Source organism: Topomyia yanbarensis, chromosome 1, assembly GCF_030247195.1.
Source record: "Topomyia yanbarensis strain Yona2022 chromosome 1, ASM3024719v1, whole genome shotgun sequence".
In the NCBI taxonomy this organism is placed as follows: domain Eukaryota; kingdom Metazoa; phylum Arthropoda; class Insecta; order Diptera; family Culicidae; genus Topomyia; species Topomyia yanbarensis.
In genome coordinates this window covers 129,178,914-129,199,123 of record NC_080670.1, presented here as the reverse complement: position 1 = coordinate 129,199,123, position 20,210 = coordinate 129,178,914, and the positions used below count along the sequence as shown (strand labels likewise).

General features: G+C 41.5%; 1 protein-coding gene across 3 annotated transcripts in view; it reads right to left on the bottom strand.

The window, feature by feature from the left end:
• LOC131686824 (cytochrome P450 315a1, mitochondrial) overlaps nucleotides 1–20,210 on the bottom strand; it is a 414,542-nt gene that overhangs the window by 182,943 nt on the left and 211,389 nt on the right. For all 3 annotated transcript variants that reach the window (XM_058970847.1, XM_058970916.1, XM_058970984.1), the window contains 2 exons: nucleotides 19,120–19,326; nucleotides 18,854–19,056 (listed from right to left, as the gene is read on the bottom strand). In XM_058970847.1, the coding sequence (XP_058826830.1) occupies nucleotides 18,854–19,056; nucleotides 19,120–19,326 (410 nt within the window). The remainder of the gene's footprint in view (nucleotides 1–18,853; nucleotides 19,057–19,119; nucleotides 19,327–20,210) is intronic.

The window sequence follows — 20,210 nt, the reverse complement described above, 5'->3', positions numbered from 1 at the left end:
ACGATCTAAATAGTCAATGGACAAACATGGATTCACACTTGAAGTCTGGTGGAAAACCCATTTATGACCACATACCACATTCAAATTCATATAACTTTCGATTTTCAAACTTGCAGGGAGTATACTGGAATACTATATCTTTCGAATTTCAAGCACCAAATAAGTAGATAAATACTTTTTTGTTTATAAAGATCAGACTAAATCTGTGGGTGTTAGCTGGTAGCCTTATGAAACGTGTCATAAAAGTTCAAATCGCCATTTCTCTCGAATCTCTCGATGGATCATTTTAAAATTCACTGAGAAGATGGTAGGATACTGTATCTTCCGAATGCCGTATGCCGAATTGATGGTCATTTTGACATTAAAAATGTCTTACTCCACTATCTGGGGCTAGGTGTCATTCTAAAATCTAAACTATCTCCCATGTAACGAAACTATGTAAGGTTTGCACGCTTATAACTCCGATATTACTAGATGGATTTTAATCATTCATACGCCAACCGATTCAGAAACACCTAACTTAAATATTAGTAATAATTCAATATCTCCCCAATAAAAGTAGACTTTTGGAAATTAGTAAAATTAAAAAGTTCACGAAAAACGGGAAAATTACCATTCGTGAGGCAGATTTCTCAGACACATCCGTCAGTAGAGGGCAGCTTAGTTGCTCAATGAAACACGAAAAGTCATAAATAGAAGCAACGCATGTCCGTTTAAATCAGTTGTTGCTAATATCCCATACGAGCAACATCATCTCCGGGCGATGCAATAAGCGCTATCGATTTTCGGTAACGTTGGCATTTGCACACACTCGCACATAAGTGACTAAACTATATACGGTTAGTTTATAAATAGAGGTGACGCGTACCCGTTTGAATCAGTTTTTGTTCTTATGTGGAACGGGTAAGATCATGGCTGCAGCGTCTGGGCACTACAATAAGCGGTAGACGCTATGCATTTTCGGCAGCGGTGGCCGTGTGCGGATTTTTCGGGTACCAGCACGGTGTCACAGAATGATTTGCAAAGTGGGTGGGTGGGGTGGTTTGGATTTAATTCAATACTGTATGTGCTGCTTAAGAGTGTTGCGTTTGAAATAAAATATACATATTTATTTTTATGCATGCGTGTGCGTTGTAACTTGTTAATCCATGTTTACGCCGCTTTGTAGCTGCGTAGGGTAAAGAGCCTATTGGTTTTCATGTTTCATATTTCGGTTATATGTTTTTTATCAGTAAGGCATCTGACAACGTGCTTCTGTAGTTATTGCACTGTTCAGCAGCGTAGTATTTTATATAGGAGAGTACACTCAGGTTTTTTTACGCGGATTTTGAAATTTACGCGGTTTTCATTAACGCGTTTTTTTGAAATTTACGCGGTTTTCATTTACGCGGCCTGTATCGCCTGCGTGAAAAACCTGAGTGTAATTTTAAAACAAAACTTACCGTCCCAGCAGCAATTTAAGCGGGTGTTCTTTTTCGATTCAAATTCAAGCCATGTCTTAAGCGTTACTGGACTTAAAATTGTTTTCCCAGTTTATCCAGTCAGAATATCTGTCCTACCCTATGTATTTAAAACACAGTTCTAATTGCGTTTTAAAGTATACAACAAATAGAACGGTTGGATATACTAATTTAAATTTAAAAATAAATCTGTTTTAAATTATGAAACAAACTGCTGTACTGAAGATATAATTATGTCAGTCCTATTTTCACATAAAACACCTATATAACATAAAACGCTGCAGAATTGGTTTAATAATACAATGTTTACACTACAGAGTTATAACACGTTTTAATAATTAGCAACAAGAAAAATGTCACCAAGATAGCATAAAAACCCGTTTTAACTGGTAGTGCGAACGTTGCATAACAATGTAATTTATCAAATAATTTAATTTTTTCCACCACTAATCGATCAAGAAATACTTAACCTTAAGATTGTTTACTTAAGTTCATTAGTACATTATTGAAAATTTAAATGGAAAATGAAATTTCATATTTCATGGAGAATCTGTATATTTCCGTTGGCGGGCGTGGGCTTCCTCATCACAGTTCTCAATATAGAACTTTTCTTTTGAATATATTTTCTGGACAGACCAGCCTATTTTTACTAGATGGATCAGCCAAATATTATCACCTGGTGAAATACTTGATTAATTAATAGATTACCGTTAAAAGACCTTCAATAAACCCTACACAACCCTTTAATTTTTTTATTAATAATGGTTTTAGGCACACCGTGTTTAATTTAGTTTTGACGTAGTTAAAAAAATTTTTTGGACTGGATTTAATCTGCTGTTCAGTTTTAGAATTATAATCCGCAAGTGCGGAATCTATGTCCATATTTATTTTATCGCAGATGTCGAGATATTGTTCCAAGTGTCATTATTTTGATTTTTCTTGTATAGCTTGTGGGCTTTTTTCAGATTTATAATCGTATTTTTCTGATTTATAATTTGTCCAGCGCGGTCTCAATATTCGTTTCATTCCTAAGAGTATTTTGCCAGTCTACACTACGTACCTTCCGTCTAATATTGTCATAGTTGGCTTTATGGTATTCAAAGACTTCCTCAAAGTCATAGTCATTGGGTACTTGATTTTCATGGATGAACAAAGAAAACTCAATAGCAGTATGAAAGGCTTCATTTTTCCACAAATGAGTTAAAGATTCAGATACACAGAAAGCTTCCTAAGTGTTCGTAAATAAAAAGTCAAGATAGCAATTCTGTTGATTTTTTCATGATTTATTTGATTTAATCCTATATTAGCAGTTTTGTCAAAAATGAAATGCAATGTTTCGTTTTCTCCTACGACTGTGATTAAAATATTTTCATTTTCAGAATCTGGAATAAAATCGGCATTGCGCTGGTTAAAGCCTCCGTAAATGTGAATTTTAACCTCGGCTGGAAGTTCAAATAAAATTTGTTCAGCAATTTTGAAAAAGGATTCATACGATGTTATATTAGCATGCTCTGGTGGAAAATATACAGAGGCAAAAACATGCATTTCGCCTGAAATATTCGCTTTAACCCACACATGTTCAAATTCCTTAAACTTCACTGTGGGAAGAATTTCAGAATTAAATTGAGCTGAAACAACTATAACAACTCCTCCACCAGACTTTTTTTGAGATTCTTGAAGATTTCAGTCGTCTCTGAACACGTTAAAATCACTACCAAAAATTTCCTCACTTTTTAAGCTATTGTTCCAACTTGTTTCAGTGCCTAGAATAACAGAATAAGATGAGCTCAATACATTACTATAAATTTTGCTCTTTTTAGATGCGCTCTGCATACGATTAAAATTTTGACAATATATCAAAATTTCTGAGAGCGTTTCTGAGCGTTTCTGATAAGGTTAATAACATGAATTTGTCATGCTCCGTAGCCGATTCGTCATGGTCTGCCTCTGAAGAGTGCGTTAGGTTGGACCAAAACACGAATGCTCACAGGAACAAGCTGAACAGCACTGAGAAAAAGAACTCGTCAAGACGGGTGTTACAAACTTATCTGGTGCGGAAGTCGAGTTAAATTGGTCGGTGTTAAGTCAGACTAGACTATGGGACAAAACATTTATTTCGAGAAAAACGGGTTTAAAGTTTGGATTGCAGCTCTACGTTATAACTGCAAATTATTTTTTGCCATAATTCTTGTTTATGGTTACATATTTCAAATCCGGCAAAAGTTGAATGTAGCTGAAGAAATTCATTATCCAGTATTGTCATTATCTGATTTTTTGAAGTTTTGCGACTTAGTCCGGTTTGACTTAAAACCGACCAATTGATGTACAACCGGGTATGGATTCAGTGTTTCACCACGTTGAAACCTGATACCACGCTGATTTTCAAACGGAGGCCTGAAGAATTGCACCCTTGCCGCCGCAAGTAGATCCTTATCCTGGGGAAGAAAGTTGCCAACTGTTGGACGACTGCCTTGAGTACTGTTGTTGTTGTTGTTGCGATTATTTCTGCTATTGTTGTTACGATTGTTGTTGCTATTATTGTTGTCATTGAGGTTGTAGTTGAAATAACTGCTTCTGGATATTTGATATTTATTTGTGTCATTGGTATTACGGATATGTTGGTGTCTGTTTTCATTGCGATCATTTATTACCCGATGCAACTGCTTTTTATTAGCTTTTCTTCGTGCCATCGCCCTATCTTTCACCTTTTGCTGTTGAATTCTACGCTGATTACGTGCGTCGTACTCCGTTCAGTCAGAGCGCCACACTTTCTTCGAACCCAAAAAGCGCCACCCTTCAGTGGCTTCGGCAGTGGAGCGGTGACCTGAGTCACCCGATTTCGTTGATTGGGCATTTAATTCGTCCATCAAGCTGGGGCCCGCTGGTGGCAAACAAGCATCGCGTATACTGCTATCCAAAGTGTTAATTGTGCCGGCAAGAGATTAATGTCACAGTCAACTGAATTTGTTAAAGTTTTCACTTCGTCTAAAACTTCACGTGTAGGACGCGATTCGCTCATATAGTTCTCATTGCAATGAGCTGCCATATCTATAGAGTTCTATGCAAATCATTTCACACACACTACTTGGGGGTTTGTTTTCCTCCAGCTGTCATATGTAAAACTGTCAACCAAATTAAACTTTGAAAAAGCTCGTCTAAACTATTCATAGTGGTGTTGAAATGCTCTACGCCGCTGGAAAACTTATTCCGAACGCGTACAATACTGGTTGGTCAGGTTCCATCGTGAAAATAATACGATCGAAAAGTTATCTCCGATTTGTTTTCGTCCACTTGTGACAGGTGGAGGAAAACAAATCGTTGAACACACTAATATAGTTACAGATTGTCAAGTACTCTATGGTAAGGGTGCTCAAGTTTTGAACTTCGCTACAGATTTTTTTTTCAATTCTCTGGTCAAATCGGCAGTGAGATCATTTACATACTACTTAATGTGTTTCTTTGTGGACCCCATAGAAATGTTGAACAGTGTTGTGATATGGTTTTTTAATGTGACCAGCTCATCGGGCCTTATTAAAAGAATTGCTGTCAATGGCCTGCGATAGTTCCGATACAGCGTTTGCCACTTGCGACGATGTGTTTATGTTCACATTCGCCACTGATTCTGCAACTCAACATTTTCGAATAAGTTAACAATTGAATTCAACTTTTTTATGTCAGCTGCTATTTGTAAGTTGCAGACCGTTTGCGTAGTTATAGCACAGAGAAAAGACATATAAGCTAGAACAAACTTTCTCGAAAACCATGTGTAAAAATTTAAATGAAAATACGTTGAAAATCACCATCACATACATGTTCGCATGCGTGAATCACCATTGTATCGAAGTTTGCACACAAGTCCCGTATAGCTATTGCTGCCCGATCGTGGCGTCAATGTAGTCAGCAAGATTTCGATGGGCCGTCAATAACCTAGAACTGCAAATGCGAGATATTTGGCTTCTATTTTTGCGAAAAAATCCTATTGAAATCATCGCGGAATCGGTTTGAATAGGAGTTCAAACGATAAAATTCTGTGAACACACTCCACAACCTGTGACTCCGCAACAGGAGGTCGGATCGAAATAAAATTTAATAACAGTTTTTGAGGACGCAACACTGTTCATTTGAGATTAAATTTGGTCAAATCGCTCCAGTCATCATTGAGAAATCGATATAACTGTTATTTTGGATTTGGGTACTTCCGCTGGAGCTTCCGGAACCGTCGATGGTGGCCAATGTGGCCAAAGAGACTTTGAATGACTGTTAGTTACCTAGAACTACAAATCCAAGCAGCTGTGGACACATTTTGGAAAAGATTTCACCTTGTTACATTTATCGCTATATACCGTGATATCGGGATTTGCTGCGTGTTCGAACTCTTCATACTGTAATTCCGGAACCCGAAGTCTGATCAATTAGAAATTCAATATCAGCGAGTGGGAACGCTGTACGTTTCATTTGAGACCAAGTTTGTAAAAATCGGTGAATTATTCGCTGAGAAATAGGTATGAAATTAACTTAGGGACTTGACAAGTTCCCTGAGAATTTACTGTATGATCGTACTCTTCAACCCACAACTCCGGAATTGGAAGTCGGATCAATAAAAAATTCAATAGCGACCGATGAGAAGGTTGTACCTTTCATTTGAAACTAAGTTTGTGTAAATCGGGAGCCATCTCCGAGAAAAATTGGTGAGATTATTTGACACATACATACATACATACATACATACATACATACATACATACATACATACATACATACATGTATACATACACACTCATATACACACACATAAAGACTTTTTCCGATCTCAACGAACTGAATCGAATGGTATAAGAGATTCGGCCCTGCGCGCCTCGGTTAAAAAGTCGAAGTTCCGACCGATTGCATAACCTTTCTAGCAGACTTGTCCAGGACTGGAAACGTGACATTTTTTTATGAACGTCATAAGCTTACAAATTTTCACGCTGCTGCCCGAGCAGGAAAGTCATAGACGAATTTCATGGTTGGTGTACGTATGAATTTCGTTCAACGAATGTAATCTCTTTGGTGTGCGTGAATGCCGCCACACAGCAGTTTTATTTCCCATCACCAAGGCTGGAAGAAGTCATTTTGAAAGTTCGGGAAAAAACCAACACGAGTGCCACGGTCCAAGTTTACCTACAGCTCGTCGCTGTTGTGCTATCTTATGACAAGCGCCATTTAGCACATTTCGAGAAAAACGATTTTTAAAGTTTGAGATTGAATATCTTGAAACGTATAAATGGTATAAACAATTCAAAGAAAACAATTGATGCTTCCATCTATTCTGTATTAATCTCTCAAATATTACGAAGATTGGTTGACTATGTTGCGAGTTTTTATTATAAATGTAAACAAAAGCCGGACTCACACGTGTCATAGGTGTGTTTTTTCTATAGAAAAAAATCATCAATTATTAACTTTTATTCATACTTTTGGCTTCATTTGGTCTATAAACAATCGGTGAGATGCATTTTGAAGGAAATGATTTAGGGAATCTAGAAAAAATAGATATTTTTGGTTACAGTGTTGCCAAATAAGCTATATTCCCAGTTAAAAACTTAAACTGCTTTTTTCTCACAATTCGTGCATTTTTGTTTTGAAAATGATTATGTCATTGTGCTCCTCAGATGGCTTTACACATAAAAACATCTTATATATGAAGATAACTTGAGCCGATCCTACGACACAGTCATTTGAAGCAAAAAATTAAAAATTTCTCAGCACGTTTGTCGCTATATCTCAGTAACCAAGCAGAATGTCAAAATTCTGAAAAAGCCACTTTGTAGAGATTTTTTAGACAAGTAATGTTGCATATCTAACTGAGTTTACCCCAAAATGGCGTTTGTCATAAGATAGCACAACAGCGACGAGCTGTTATCCATGTAAACGGACGAGATAAAAGCAAAAACGTTCGTGCTACTGAGCGTGCCTGTTACATGAAAATTAACGGCTTTGATTTCGGCTACAGGCCTCAGAGTGCGACGATCTGAGCTTGAAGATCCGGGAGACTTTCATTCTATTCGCCACCTCCGTAAGTTTAGCTAGACTGCCGTTGCTGATGGATAGCAGAGCTTTGAAGCTCGGTGACATTCGTTGTAAAAACAGCATTTTAAAGAGTTCCTCGTTTTCATTTAGGTCAGCAGAAAACTCTTGCAATTTAGCCAGGAGATGGGTAGGACGCATGCAGGCTTGTTATTTGCTCACATAATGTGCAAGAAGAGTGAAATACACCCATGAAAAAAGAGCAGCACAAGAACACTGCAATGAGCAGATCACCCGCACAAAGAGAAACTTTGAAAACGAAAAAGAGCAGAAGCTGTGCACCAAGAGATGCAGAATTTCGCACATAGAGTTACCTTGAAGAGCTACTTTTTTGTGCCTCTCCTCACTGGCAAACAGGGAGGAAAGCGAATAAAGCTACAGTTCAGATAGAGTTTTATCGAAAGAACGGTTTTATTATGTTTTTTTAGGTTGCCTTTCCTGCTTCCGTGCGCCATGGAGTAGAATGCACACATGGGAAAACACCCAAACATTGGTTTGAAGAGGTTTATTGTAAAAGAGAAGAGCGGTGGCTCGCATGAAAAGTGTAAAAAGCGTTTCCATTGCTCTGTGGTGCCTAATGCCTGTAACCGCCCAAATAAATTTGGTGAGATCAAACCGATTTACATTAATTTTTATTATCCATTTTGTTGAATATATAAAATCACTCCAAACCCATATCCCAGTTTCCCTCACTACTAATAAAATCCAGCATCCGAAATACCTATGAAGATTGCGTGGGTTCCCCGTGTCTTCTTAAGTAGGTATTCAACTAACATTCCCTTTCCTTTAGCGATCGTAAGGACATGGCCAGGTGTGCAGTGAACTATACGGTCGTATAAAAAGAATTCACTGTATCAGCCACCCATGATGAGTGCGGTCGTTTTTGCTATACCTGTTATGCTATGCTATAAGTTTCATTCGCTTCGGCATTTAATTATAACGATTTTTTATATTTCTTGCTCTAAGCTTGTTTTAGAACGATTTGATTACTTTCTTGAACTTTGCAACTGACGAATACTGCTTCGTATCCAACAATATTGGGATTTCGAGTGACTACTACATGAAGTATTTATTATTACTGGATAATTACTTAAATAAAGCATTTTTGGGAAAAACTATGTTTTGCATTTCTTAGAAAAGAAATGTATAGAATTCGCTTAATCTGTCAAGATTTTTTCCGAGGCCCGGAGGGCCGAGTCTTATATACCAATCGACTCAGCTCGACGATTTGGGACAATGTCAGTGTGTGTTTTTTTTAGAGAGCAGTAAAAAAAATTTCAGGAAACCTGACCCGCTAAAAACCACTGCTCTTGCCCAGAACCTAATTCCTCCCCGGCACTACCTTACGGTATTACTTCGGGGAGGGGTTTTTATGTGCATAGCACACACTCTAACAACTACTTACTAGTTCGTTTCTTCCGCAGGGTTACAGCCCCACTCCTCTACACACCACCAATTCTCTACCATCCACACTGACTGGCAAGTTCTGCATGGCAGTCGGAAAGCTGGCTGTGAGTCAAGGCTTAGTACTCCTCCCCTACGAGTACAGTCTGGGCGGCAAACTTCAGACTGTCTAATTCACCGAGCCCTTCGGCTCCCTTGTGCCAGTTAGCACCGCAACTCCCTTCTCGCACCCTTCAGCGCCGTTTACTCATTGAGCACCACAATTGTTCGCGAACTACTCGGTCTAGTCCCCGATGATTGACCTAGCCTACTCCAACGGAGAATTCCCCGGCGAGAGAAGTTCTCCCGAAACCGAGCCAGATGTCGAGGTCAGTTCGGCGATTCCGGTGGAGCAGGGCGTCCAGTTCGCTGATGCCCCGACGACCTGCGACTGGTGGTATTTCGTCGCGGTCTACTCAGTCTAGTCCCCAGCGGTGGATCTAGCTTACGCCGACGGAGAGTTCCCCGGCGAAGGAGGCTCTCCCGATACCGATTCTTCTTTTGTTATAGCACCACAATTTCTTGAGCCCTTTGGCTTCCTCTCGTTCCGTTTCGCTCTACTATCCCGATGAGCCATTCAGCTCCCGCCCTCACTTGTTCGCGAACTACTCAGTCTAGTCCCCAACAATGGATCTAGCCTATTCTCCTGCAACCGAGCGGTAGATTTCTCCTGATTCCGATGTTCGTTTTTGTGGGCCATTTAGCTCTCCGCGTCGTCCCGATCTACTCGATCTAGTCCCCGGCGGTGGATCTAGCCTACTCAATGGGCCATACAGTAGGTGCTGAGGTCTATCCGGCGATTCCGGTTGGAGCGTAGCTTCCGGTTCACCAGCGCCCCAACGACCCACTGCTAGCTCTGCGACGCGGTCTACTCGGTCTAATCCCCGGCGGTGGATCTAGCCTACTCACGAGCTGATGTCCGGTTCTCAGGCGCCCCGACGACCCAACTCGGTGCTACGTCACGTACTACTCAACTGGTCCCCGGCGGTGGACCTAGTCTACACAGTTGGAGAGTTCCCTGGCGGCGGAATTTCTCTCGAAACCCGATTTGCGGCTTCTTGCTGGTCTCTTCGCCACTTCCTCTGCAGCTCGGAGAGTATGCTCGAGACCACTCTGTTGACAGCGTCCCAGGTATGTTCATCACGGCGCATCTCTTCGACGATATTGTCCACTGTCATACCAGGTATACCCCTACGAACTTCTTCGAATCTAGGGCATTCAAAGACCACGTGTTCCGGTGTCTCATGCACAGCCGCACACTCCGGGCAAAGGGGTGACGAAGCATGTCCAAACCGATGCAAGTACTTCCGGAAGCATCCGTGCCCGGACAAAAACTGCGTCAAATGGAAGTTCACCTGTCCATGCTTCCTATGTACCCAGGCCGATACATTTGGGATGAGTCGGTGGGTCCACCTTCCTTTCTCCGCGTTGTCCCACTCCTGTTGCCATTTAGCCAACGAGTCCGCTCGAACCAGTCTCCTAGCGTTACGTGCATTTCTCCGCTGGTAGCATTCCACGTCCTCCGCCAGGGTAATGCAGATGGGGATCATCCCGGCGATAACGCATACTGCCTCCGACGATATTGTTCTGTAGGCACTCGCGACTCGTACGGCCATCAGTCGGAATGTCCTGTTTAGCTTTTCACAGTTCCGCTTGGTTTTCAGCGCAGCACTCCAGGCAGGAACCCCATATCGGAGTATCGATGACGAAACAGTAGATAGTAGACGTCTCGTGCTGCTTCTCGGACCGCCGACGTTTGGCATGATTCTCGCTATTGCGTTCGTTGCCTTCGCCGACTTTTCACAGGCGTAATCAACGTGGTTGTTGAAGCTCAACCGGTCGTCGATTATAACTCCCAATTGCTTCAATGCACGTTTCGATGCAATCACGTGACCTCCGACGTCGATCTGCATCCGTTGATTTCCGCTATTTGCAGCTTGACCCCATTTATCCAGCTCTCGATCGCGTCTATTATCTCCATCACCGACACCTGTACTTCTTCAAGTGTCTCACCCATCACCGTTAGTGACACATCGTCCGAAACCTACGATTTTCACTTTCCTAGGCAGCTGCAGCGTTAAGACCCCATTATACATCCCGTTCCAAAGGGTTGGACCGAGAATGGAGCCCTGAGGAACGCCCGCTGTGACACGCAATGACTTCTGTCCTTCGCTCGTCTTGTACAGTAGCACTCTGCTCTGAAAGTAGTTCTTCAGGATCTGGCATAGATAGTCGGGAACCCTCATTCTATGCAGCGCTGCAGCGATGGCTTCCCAGCTGGCACTGTTGAACGCGTTCTTCACATCTATCGTGACCACAGCGCAGTATCGATCTCCTCTTCGCTTCTGTTTAGATGACTTCTCAGCACTCTCGAGCACTATCCGAATTGCATCCACTGTCGATGCTCCTTTGCGGAAACCGAACAGCATCTTGGACAGTCCGCGCTCACCTTCCGTGAATTTCGTCAACCTGTTAAGAATGATCCTTTCCAGGAGTTTTCCGAGTGTATCCAGCAGGCATATGGGCCTGTACGAGGTCGGGTCGCCAGGTGGCTTCCCTGGCTTCGGCAGCAACACCAGCTTCTGGACCTTCCACATTTCGGGGAAGTTGCCTTCATTTAGGCACTTCTGCATCACTATCCTGAACATGTCCGGATATGCCAGGATCGCAGCTTTCAGTACCACGTTTGGCATTCCATCCGAACCAGGGACTTTCTTTGATTTTAGGCGCTTCGATGCTTCTGCTAGCTCGTCGTTAGTCACTTGCCGATCCGTGCTTGTTCCTTCTTCTTCGCCGTACGGTGTCGGTGGCCATATAGTTGGATCGTGCTTCGGAAAAGACCCTCGACGATTATCTTCAGCTTGCTCGGACACATTTCGGCTGGCGTCGTCGGACCCTTCATTTTCGCCATCACGACTCGGTATGCGTCACCCCAGGGATTGGCGTCTACTTCTCGGCATAGCTCCTTGTGGCACTCTGACTTGCTAAGTCTGATCTCCCGTTTTAAAGCGGCCCTAGCTTCCCGAAACGCTGCCTTACGCTCTTCTCTATCTGGTTCCGACCTTGCTCTTTGGGCCCGCCTTCTGGCTCTGAGACAAGCAGCGCGTAACGTACTAAGCGTCTCGTTCCACCAGTAAGCTGGACGCCGTTTGTTGCGTGGTTCCAGTTTTCGCGGCATTGTGGCGTCACAAGCCGCCACAATCCTTCTTGTTAGGTCAGCCGCATCCATGTTCTCGGTCCCGCCGTTCGGCCGAAGTGCCTCAACAAAGAGGTCTTTGTTGAAGGTTTTCGTCTTCCACTTTCGTTCGCCGGTCACCCTTCTCTGTACTGCCGCGGAATTCCGTTGACCGATACGGTAGCGAATCTCCTGGTGGTCACTATGCGTATACATTTCGCATACTCTCCAATTCATGTTCGCTATCAATGAGGGACTACAGAATGTGACGTCGATGATAGACTCCCTCCCGTCTCTCCGAAATGTGCTAACAGAGCCTTCATTGCACAATCGTAAGTCTAACTTCTCTAGAGCTTCCTGCAGGATACACCCTCTTGTGTTGGTTACTCTACTGCCCTATTCCACAGCCCAGGCGTTGAAGTGACCACCAATGACTACCGGCCTCCGATCGATCAACTGCTCGGTTAACTGCTCCAGCATTAGGCTGAACTGCTCTACTGTCCACCTTGGGGGAGCGTAGCAGCTACATACGAGGATGCCGTTGATTTTGGCTATCACGAAACCCTCGTATGAACGTTCTACCACTTCTTGGATGGGGAATCTTCCCATTACTTGTATCACAGCGGTTCCTGATCTATCCGCCACCCAGTTACCGTTATTAGGGGGGACTTAATAAGGTTCTGCGATCAAAGCGACATCGCACATAGTTTCTGTCGTAGACTGCCACAACAGTTGCTGTGCGGTATCACAGTGTTTCAGGATCTGGGTCACCTCCATCACCGTTGGCCTGCAGTCGCCTTCTCCTAGGCTGGGCATTTAAAGCCACCCGTCTGATGGTCGTTTCCTTCCGCTGGGGTGCAAAGCACGCACTTCGGCCTCTGCGTGCAGTCTCTCGAAAGATGGCCCGTCTCTCCGCATTTCCAGCACATCCCGGATCTGTCCGGGCCTTTGCAAGCCCCTGCTAAATGTCCAAAGCCTAAACATTTGAAGCATTTCTCCGCTTGTTTATTTACTCGTGGGCAGCTCTCAGTAGGCATCTCGACCATCCAACTGTAACTTTACCTACCTTCAGCGCCTTCTCCCTTCTGCCTTTCCACCCATTGATTTAGTTACAGTCTCCTGCAAGGCAGAGCTACTAGTTGTAGTATTTTTCTTAAGCTCGAGGAGCATCTCATTTTTTTGGGTACGCCTGACTCTTAACACGTTTTCCCCCAAATCTTTCAGCTCCGGGTCCTCTCTGACCTTTTTGAGCAGTGCTGCATACGTAGTCTCGTCATTTGCTTTGACGAGCACGGCTTCTCCCTTAGGCGCCTTCTGACGAGCCGAGGGTTCTGATTTCCTCTTCTGCTCCCCTTTTCGCTCTTCCTTTTTTTGCTGTTTCCCGCGTTTCTCCTTCCGACCTAAAACGGTACTCCAGCTTTCACCCTATAAGGTGGCGTCCTTTCCTTCGGCAGCAACAGCGTCCTCGAGCGTCTGCCTCTTTGACCCGCCTGGTCTTTCGTCTCCTGGCGAGGATCTTGTCCTCTTTGGAGTTATGGTAACTGGCGTGTTCTTCACTCCAATCTGCCTCTCCTTACCCTGTTTCGGAGGGGCTAGGAGGATAGTGGCCTTAGCCGACGGCGATGCTCGCTCAGCTGAATCTGCCCTCTGCGTTGCCGTATCGTACTCTTTTACGGCAGACAGTAGCATCTTACGGATTTTGATGACCATTTCCTTAATGTCTTTGTGGACATTGTTTCTCGTGTCCACGAACTTGTGGAGCTCCTCCACCAAGTGCCTCGCTACCACTAACTTTGGCGTTTGTGGGGTGTAGCTCTGCTCCGGCTGTTTTTGTTGCTTCGGCTTCCCCTCCTCCTGCTCTTGCTGGATGACTTCAGCTACTATTGGTGGTGGTGACCTCACCAACCCACCTCTGGCAAACGGATTCACCGTGCCTGCTCCATTTATATCGGTTGCTCGTTTTTTCTCCATTTTATTGGGTCCCAACTCCGGGTCGCTATCTCCAGTCGCTGCACATAGTCGCCTCTCGCGATCCCTTGATTATCTATGCTGCCAAAAAGCAGCAGTGAGGTCATGCAAGGGTTGACATTATCCTTCATGGGGAGTAGTGTTCAGAGCCGGATCGGCGTAAATCGGGAATGCTTCAACCGAACCTAGTACCACCAACCAAATGATGGCGAGTTTCGAACGTACCCGGAGACCTGCCAGGATTTTGTTGGGACGGAGGCAGCCATGCTGTTAGCCCACTCGCCATTTCAAGTCGGTGTCATCCTTCCTTACTCAGGGAGTAGAACAGCACGCCTGTCAGCCCAAAGTCGCCATTCTATTCGTCATCCGTGTCCTGTCCGTTGACGTTCGCCATGGCCAGTATACCATAATCAGGATGTTACTGATGTGCCGGTTGGCACTCCGGTTCGGCTAGGGTGCTTTTATTGCCTAGATCTTAGATTATTGGAATCTTAGGATCTTAGCAGAAGCGGCACAGACTCGCTTCGTCGGAGCTGCTTTCGGAGTTATGGCTTTTTAGAGGTTTAGAAGAGCCCAATCTTAGCCCCACCATATCCTAGCAAAGCTCCCCAACTCGCAGTAGGGCCGTGGGGGGGGGGTGGGGGGTGGGTTCGTTAGGCCCCTAGACTCCTGTCCTTCCTGTCGCTGCTGCCCTGTGTGTGTGTAACGGACAAACTCTCATTCGTGTTTCTCAGCAATGGCTGAACCGATCTTACCCAAACCAATTTTAAATGAAAGGCCCGTCACCCAGACAGAACGCTATTAAATAGTTTTTGATTTTGATGTTTAGTTTTCAAGATATGAATGTTTAAAGGTGCAAAAATCGCGTTTTTTGCAGTTTTTTGAATTTTGCTGCCGAAATTGACGACGTAACTAAACGATTTATATATTTTAAGAAAGCATATACGAATACCTTTCGAACGAACTATAGATTGTTGAAATCGGACTAGTATCAAAAGAGATATTTACATGAAGGCTCCATGTGTTCAAGGTATTAACATATTTTAGGCTATTTCTATTTAATTTTAAATTAAATTATTATGATTTTACTGTTTATGCTAAATCTCTTCTATCTATCTATCTATCTATCTATCTATCTATCTATATCTATACCTATATCTATATATATAAAAGTCAAAGTTTGTATGTATATGATTTATAGACTCCCAAACGGCTTAACCGATTTCCGTAAAAATTTGCACACAGTAGGTATTTGGTACGGGGCGTGTTTGTGTGCTATTAGTTGGAGATTATCTGCCCGCCAGATGGCGCTTTGGAATAAATTATGTTTTCCTCCTATTTCGCAGAGTGTCGCAGCAACGCGCGATGGCTATTAGCTAGTATATATATAAAAGACAAAGTTTGTATGTATATGATTTATAGACTCCCAAACGGCTTAACCGATTTCCGTGAAAATGTACACACAGTAGGCATTTGTGATGGAGCGTGTTTGTAGGCTATTCGTTGGGGATTATCTGCCCGCCAGATGGCGCTATGGAACAAATTGTGTTTTCCTGCTATTACGTTGTAAATCGCTGCAACGCTAGTTACTGACGAGATGAATTCGAAACACACAAAAAAACAAAACTTAATTAAAATTAGGTCTTGTGCCCTTAACGCGCAAAACGGTTTAGTCTGATTATTATTGCATAATACCAGGCGTTTGGTTTCTTGAACCAACAGACAAGAGTTCGTCTTCGCTTTCTCGTCAGCAAACCAGAGCTATATTTGCTTCCCGGGACATCACTCGGGACATGTGGCTTTAGGCGTTCACATATGTTGTGTGAACTGTTTGAAATTTTTTGTGTCTAACTAGTGCTAATTTGGGTACTAGTTTAGATACATCGTCTAACTAGACACCCAGATGGTGCTAGTTACTGACGAGATGAATTCGAAACACAAAAAAAAACAAAACTTAATTAAAATTAGGTCTTGTGCCCTTAACGCGCAAAACGGTTTAGTCCAATTATTATTGCATAATACCAGGCGTTTGGTTTCTTGAACCAAATGACAAGAGTTCGTCTTCGCTTTCTCGTCAGCAAACCAGAGCTATATTTGCTTCCCGGCACATCACTCGGGACATGTGGCTTTAGGCGTTCACATATGTCGTGTGAACTGTTTGGAATTTTTTTGTGTCTAACTAGTGCTAATTTGGGTACTAGTTTAGATACATCGTCTAACTAGACACCCAGATAGTTACTGACGAGATGAATTCGAAACACAAAAAAAACAAAACTTAATTAAAATTAGGTTTTGTGCCCTTAACGCGCAAAATGGTTTAGTTCAATTATTATTGCATAATTTTAACAGCTTCAGTTTATTATGAAGAAAAAAATATCGCGATTTAGTCAATGTCCCCATTTTATCAGCCTAAAATACACCATGGAGATAATAAAAACGGGTCTTTACTATATTTATTATTCACAGTAATAGGTACATCCCATTTTCTGAGGATATTTTCTTTCAATTGCATCGAACTTCATCCCTTTTTAGGTAGTTTTCAAGGAATTATTTTTGTCCTTATTTGTCGACTTCTTCCAAAATTCGGCGAACCTATTCCCATTCGTGCGATAGTTTATGTTAAAAGGGTATCCTAAATTAGTTGGTATACTTAAGGGTTTATACGTTGCAGATAGAGAAAATTCATAAGTTTTCAGCTTTTCCTACACAATATTACAAAAGCTTCTTAAACAACTGTTCCTAATAAGGTTATGTAAATTATATAAAGTATTTGAAAATGTTTAATAGAAGTGACGGAAGGTTATCGAAAAGTTTCGTGAAAAGAAAATTCCAGTAATGATAATAAGTTTCCCTAACGGGATTCGCGAGTTTTTTATTTGTTCTTTGGCATTAGGATTAGGGATGTCGGATATCGAAGTAAAGTTTGAACTATGCACGCATGCATTTCAGAGGTAGCGAGATATCAAGAGCTGAAATTTCCGCGTTGGAAATAAACTTCAAATCCATTCGAAAACATTTTTTTCGAATTTTTTAACTCACCACAACGTATATAACCCCTTTAGTAAAATGCAGTTTTCCCTACACAATGCATTGATTGGCAAATTTATATGTTACCTGCTAATACCCATCGCGCGTTGCTGCGACTTTCAACGAAATAGGAGTAAAACACAATTTTTTCCGAAGCGCCATCTGGTGGGCAGACAATCCCCAGCCAATAGCACACAAACACGCTCCATAACAAATGCCTACTATGTACAAATTTTTACAGCAATCGGTTAAGCCGTTTGGGAGTCCATAAATCATATACATACAAACATTGACTATTATATAGATAGATTGACGGAGCATTAGCAATAATTCCTTTAATTTCTATTTTATGGGCCATTTTTTCGCTTTTCCATTAAACTAGTTTAACCTTTGAGATTTCTTGCACTGATATTGTCCTATGCTAATTTGAGCGATTCTTTGAGTCCAATCACTATCCCATGTAGTATGTGTTATCAAAAACATCGCGACGCATCAAGTTCTAAATATTCTCAATCGATATAATACCCGAAGAAAGCGATGAGTTATAAGAAATGTATCATCACACTGTTAGGTGGATTAAAAGCGTGTTTTTCTTAGTGAACGTATGAATACAATAACAACTTTTTTCACGTAAACTACAATAACAAACGAACGAAATGCACCAAAGCTTCGAAATTTTGAGAAACATCGAAAATTAGGCTTTAAAATAAACTTCGAGAATTTGGTGCAGTACGTTTCAAAGAAAAAAATAGTTATTCTGAGAAAATAAGGTGAACGGATGAATAAGAGCCACATTTTTCACTTAAATTGCCATAACAAACGAACAAAATGCACCAGGGTTTCCAAACTTCGAGAAAAATCGTTGATTAAGTTTTCAGATAATATAAATGCGGGACACCACTTTTTTCACTTAAACTGCCATAACAAACAAACGAAACGCACCAGAGCCTCGAAATTTCAAGAAACATCGCTTATTGGGTGGCACCGTATTCAGGCATTTGAATGACACGCGAACCAAAAAATTTCTATGAAAAAGACACTTCCACGTGCGTATCCATAACTTATTAGACAGAATAAACGCGCGGTTAGATTATACGTCTATCAAGGTGCATGGTGTATTAAGAAGAGAGAGAACAGCTTGAATGTTGAATATAGCAAAGTATAGTTTGAATCATGTTCAGGCACAGATGCGGTGACAGATGAAAATCAGCTTATAATCAATAAATTGATTCCAAATATGTTTGATGTGATTGGGTGAAAAAAGTAGAATGATTCGGTTCACAAATCATGTTTGATGTTATTGGGTGAAAAAAGTAGAATGATTCGGTTCACAAATCATGCGATGACATCCATGATCTGGACAACTAGTTGGAAATTTTTTGGTGCACTGGCATTGTGTTTCAACCAGCCAGACGCTACTGTGTTTTAACCAGATGTATAAATGTACAGAAATGAAAACTTATTTTAATTTATGCTAAAAATAGAAACATTTTTGCTAAATAATATTTACATAGGTGTAATATAGCTTCAATAAAAAGTTCTTCAAAAATCGTGCGGCCCTCAATTTAATAGAGCTAAAATGGGCTCATTAGCCTAAGACACGGTACTCCGTACCACAATGCAGATCTTCAAACTTTTAGTAGTTTCGATAACTTTCCTTTACAAGAAAAATAAAAAAAATGAATTACTGTGCTACTCCACATCTCATTGATACCTTCGATCGACCATTTATAAAGTATCGACTCTATGTCGGATATTTCAAATAGCCGATAATCTTCAACAATGCTCTCGCAATGTTTAGGCAGATTGTCTACAGTTCTGTCACATATCCATTTTACTGGTCCCTCCATCCATTTCACATCTCGCATCAAATGTTGATTTAAGAATTTTCTATATTGGAACCATTCTTCATTGTCCCTACAATAAATTGATCAATGACCATCATTGAAACACTTTAAACATGTAGTAAGCCATACTTACATGAAAAATAACCCACGTTTGCAGTTATGTTTTCGGTTGAAGTATCTCCATGTTTCCGGCAACGGATGCTTCGGGTATTTGCCTTCGTAATCAAATACGGTCCTCATCATTTCTGGATTATTTATAAAAACAGCGTCCACTTTCGATAGTTTTACTTTGAACATAGGACCATACTTCTCATGATAGTTGGATATTTTTAAATGTAATCTGTAAAATATACAAAACAAGAATAGATAACGCATAAAAATAAATAAAAATTGTATTATCATCATCATGATGCATGCAGCATTACCGGTCTATAAAAAGGCTTTAAGGTGCGAGTCTGCATTTCCGCGCCCATAGGGCAGCAAATCGGTACCTTTTTGGCTTAATCTCGCAATATCTTTGGAAATAGACCAAAAATTAAAAAAAAAATGGTATCCAGTAAACTAGGATAATTACCGAAGACATTGGTGAAAAATCTATTTCAAATGTCCAATTACTTCCAAAGTTATCGGTAGTTTTAGTAGAGAAAATCGCGAAAATTTCGAATCCTTTATGATTCCTCTCCCGAAAACAAAATTGCTTCTCCCATTTCTCTGCATTCTCTGGTTTCCACCCCATCAAAACCAGTGTTGCATCAATAAGGATTCCGTCCTATTCCTTCGTAGTATATTACAAGTTCATTTATGGATTATAACTGTTTGTAATTATGTAGATTACCAAAAAATGCAGAATACGATTTTTACATTGTTATACGTTGAATAAAATACATTCAACGCTTGCAAATACATCTATTGATCGAGAATTTCTTTATTTGCGGAAGCGCGCGCTACTACGCAGTTACACCACTGTTAGCGCGCCTGGCTCAACGTGCATGTGTATGTGACAAGCTCGGCTTCCTTTCTGCTATCTATAGCACGTGGACACATCTATAGCTATAGCAGCACGTGGATGATAGGAGTAATGAGTGAAATGGAAAACTGTTATTTCTAATTACCAAAATGATCTCTCATACTAGTTCCAAAAAGTTTCAAAGGTTCAGGTTTTTCATAGTATCGCAAGATATCAATTTGCGCCTGAGATATTGAGGCACAGGATCTGTATTAGGA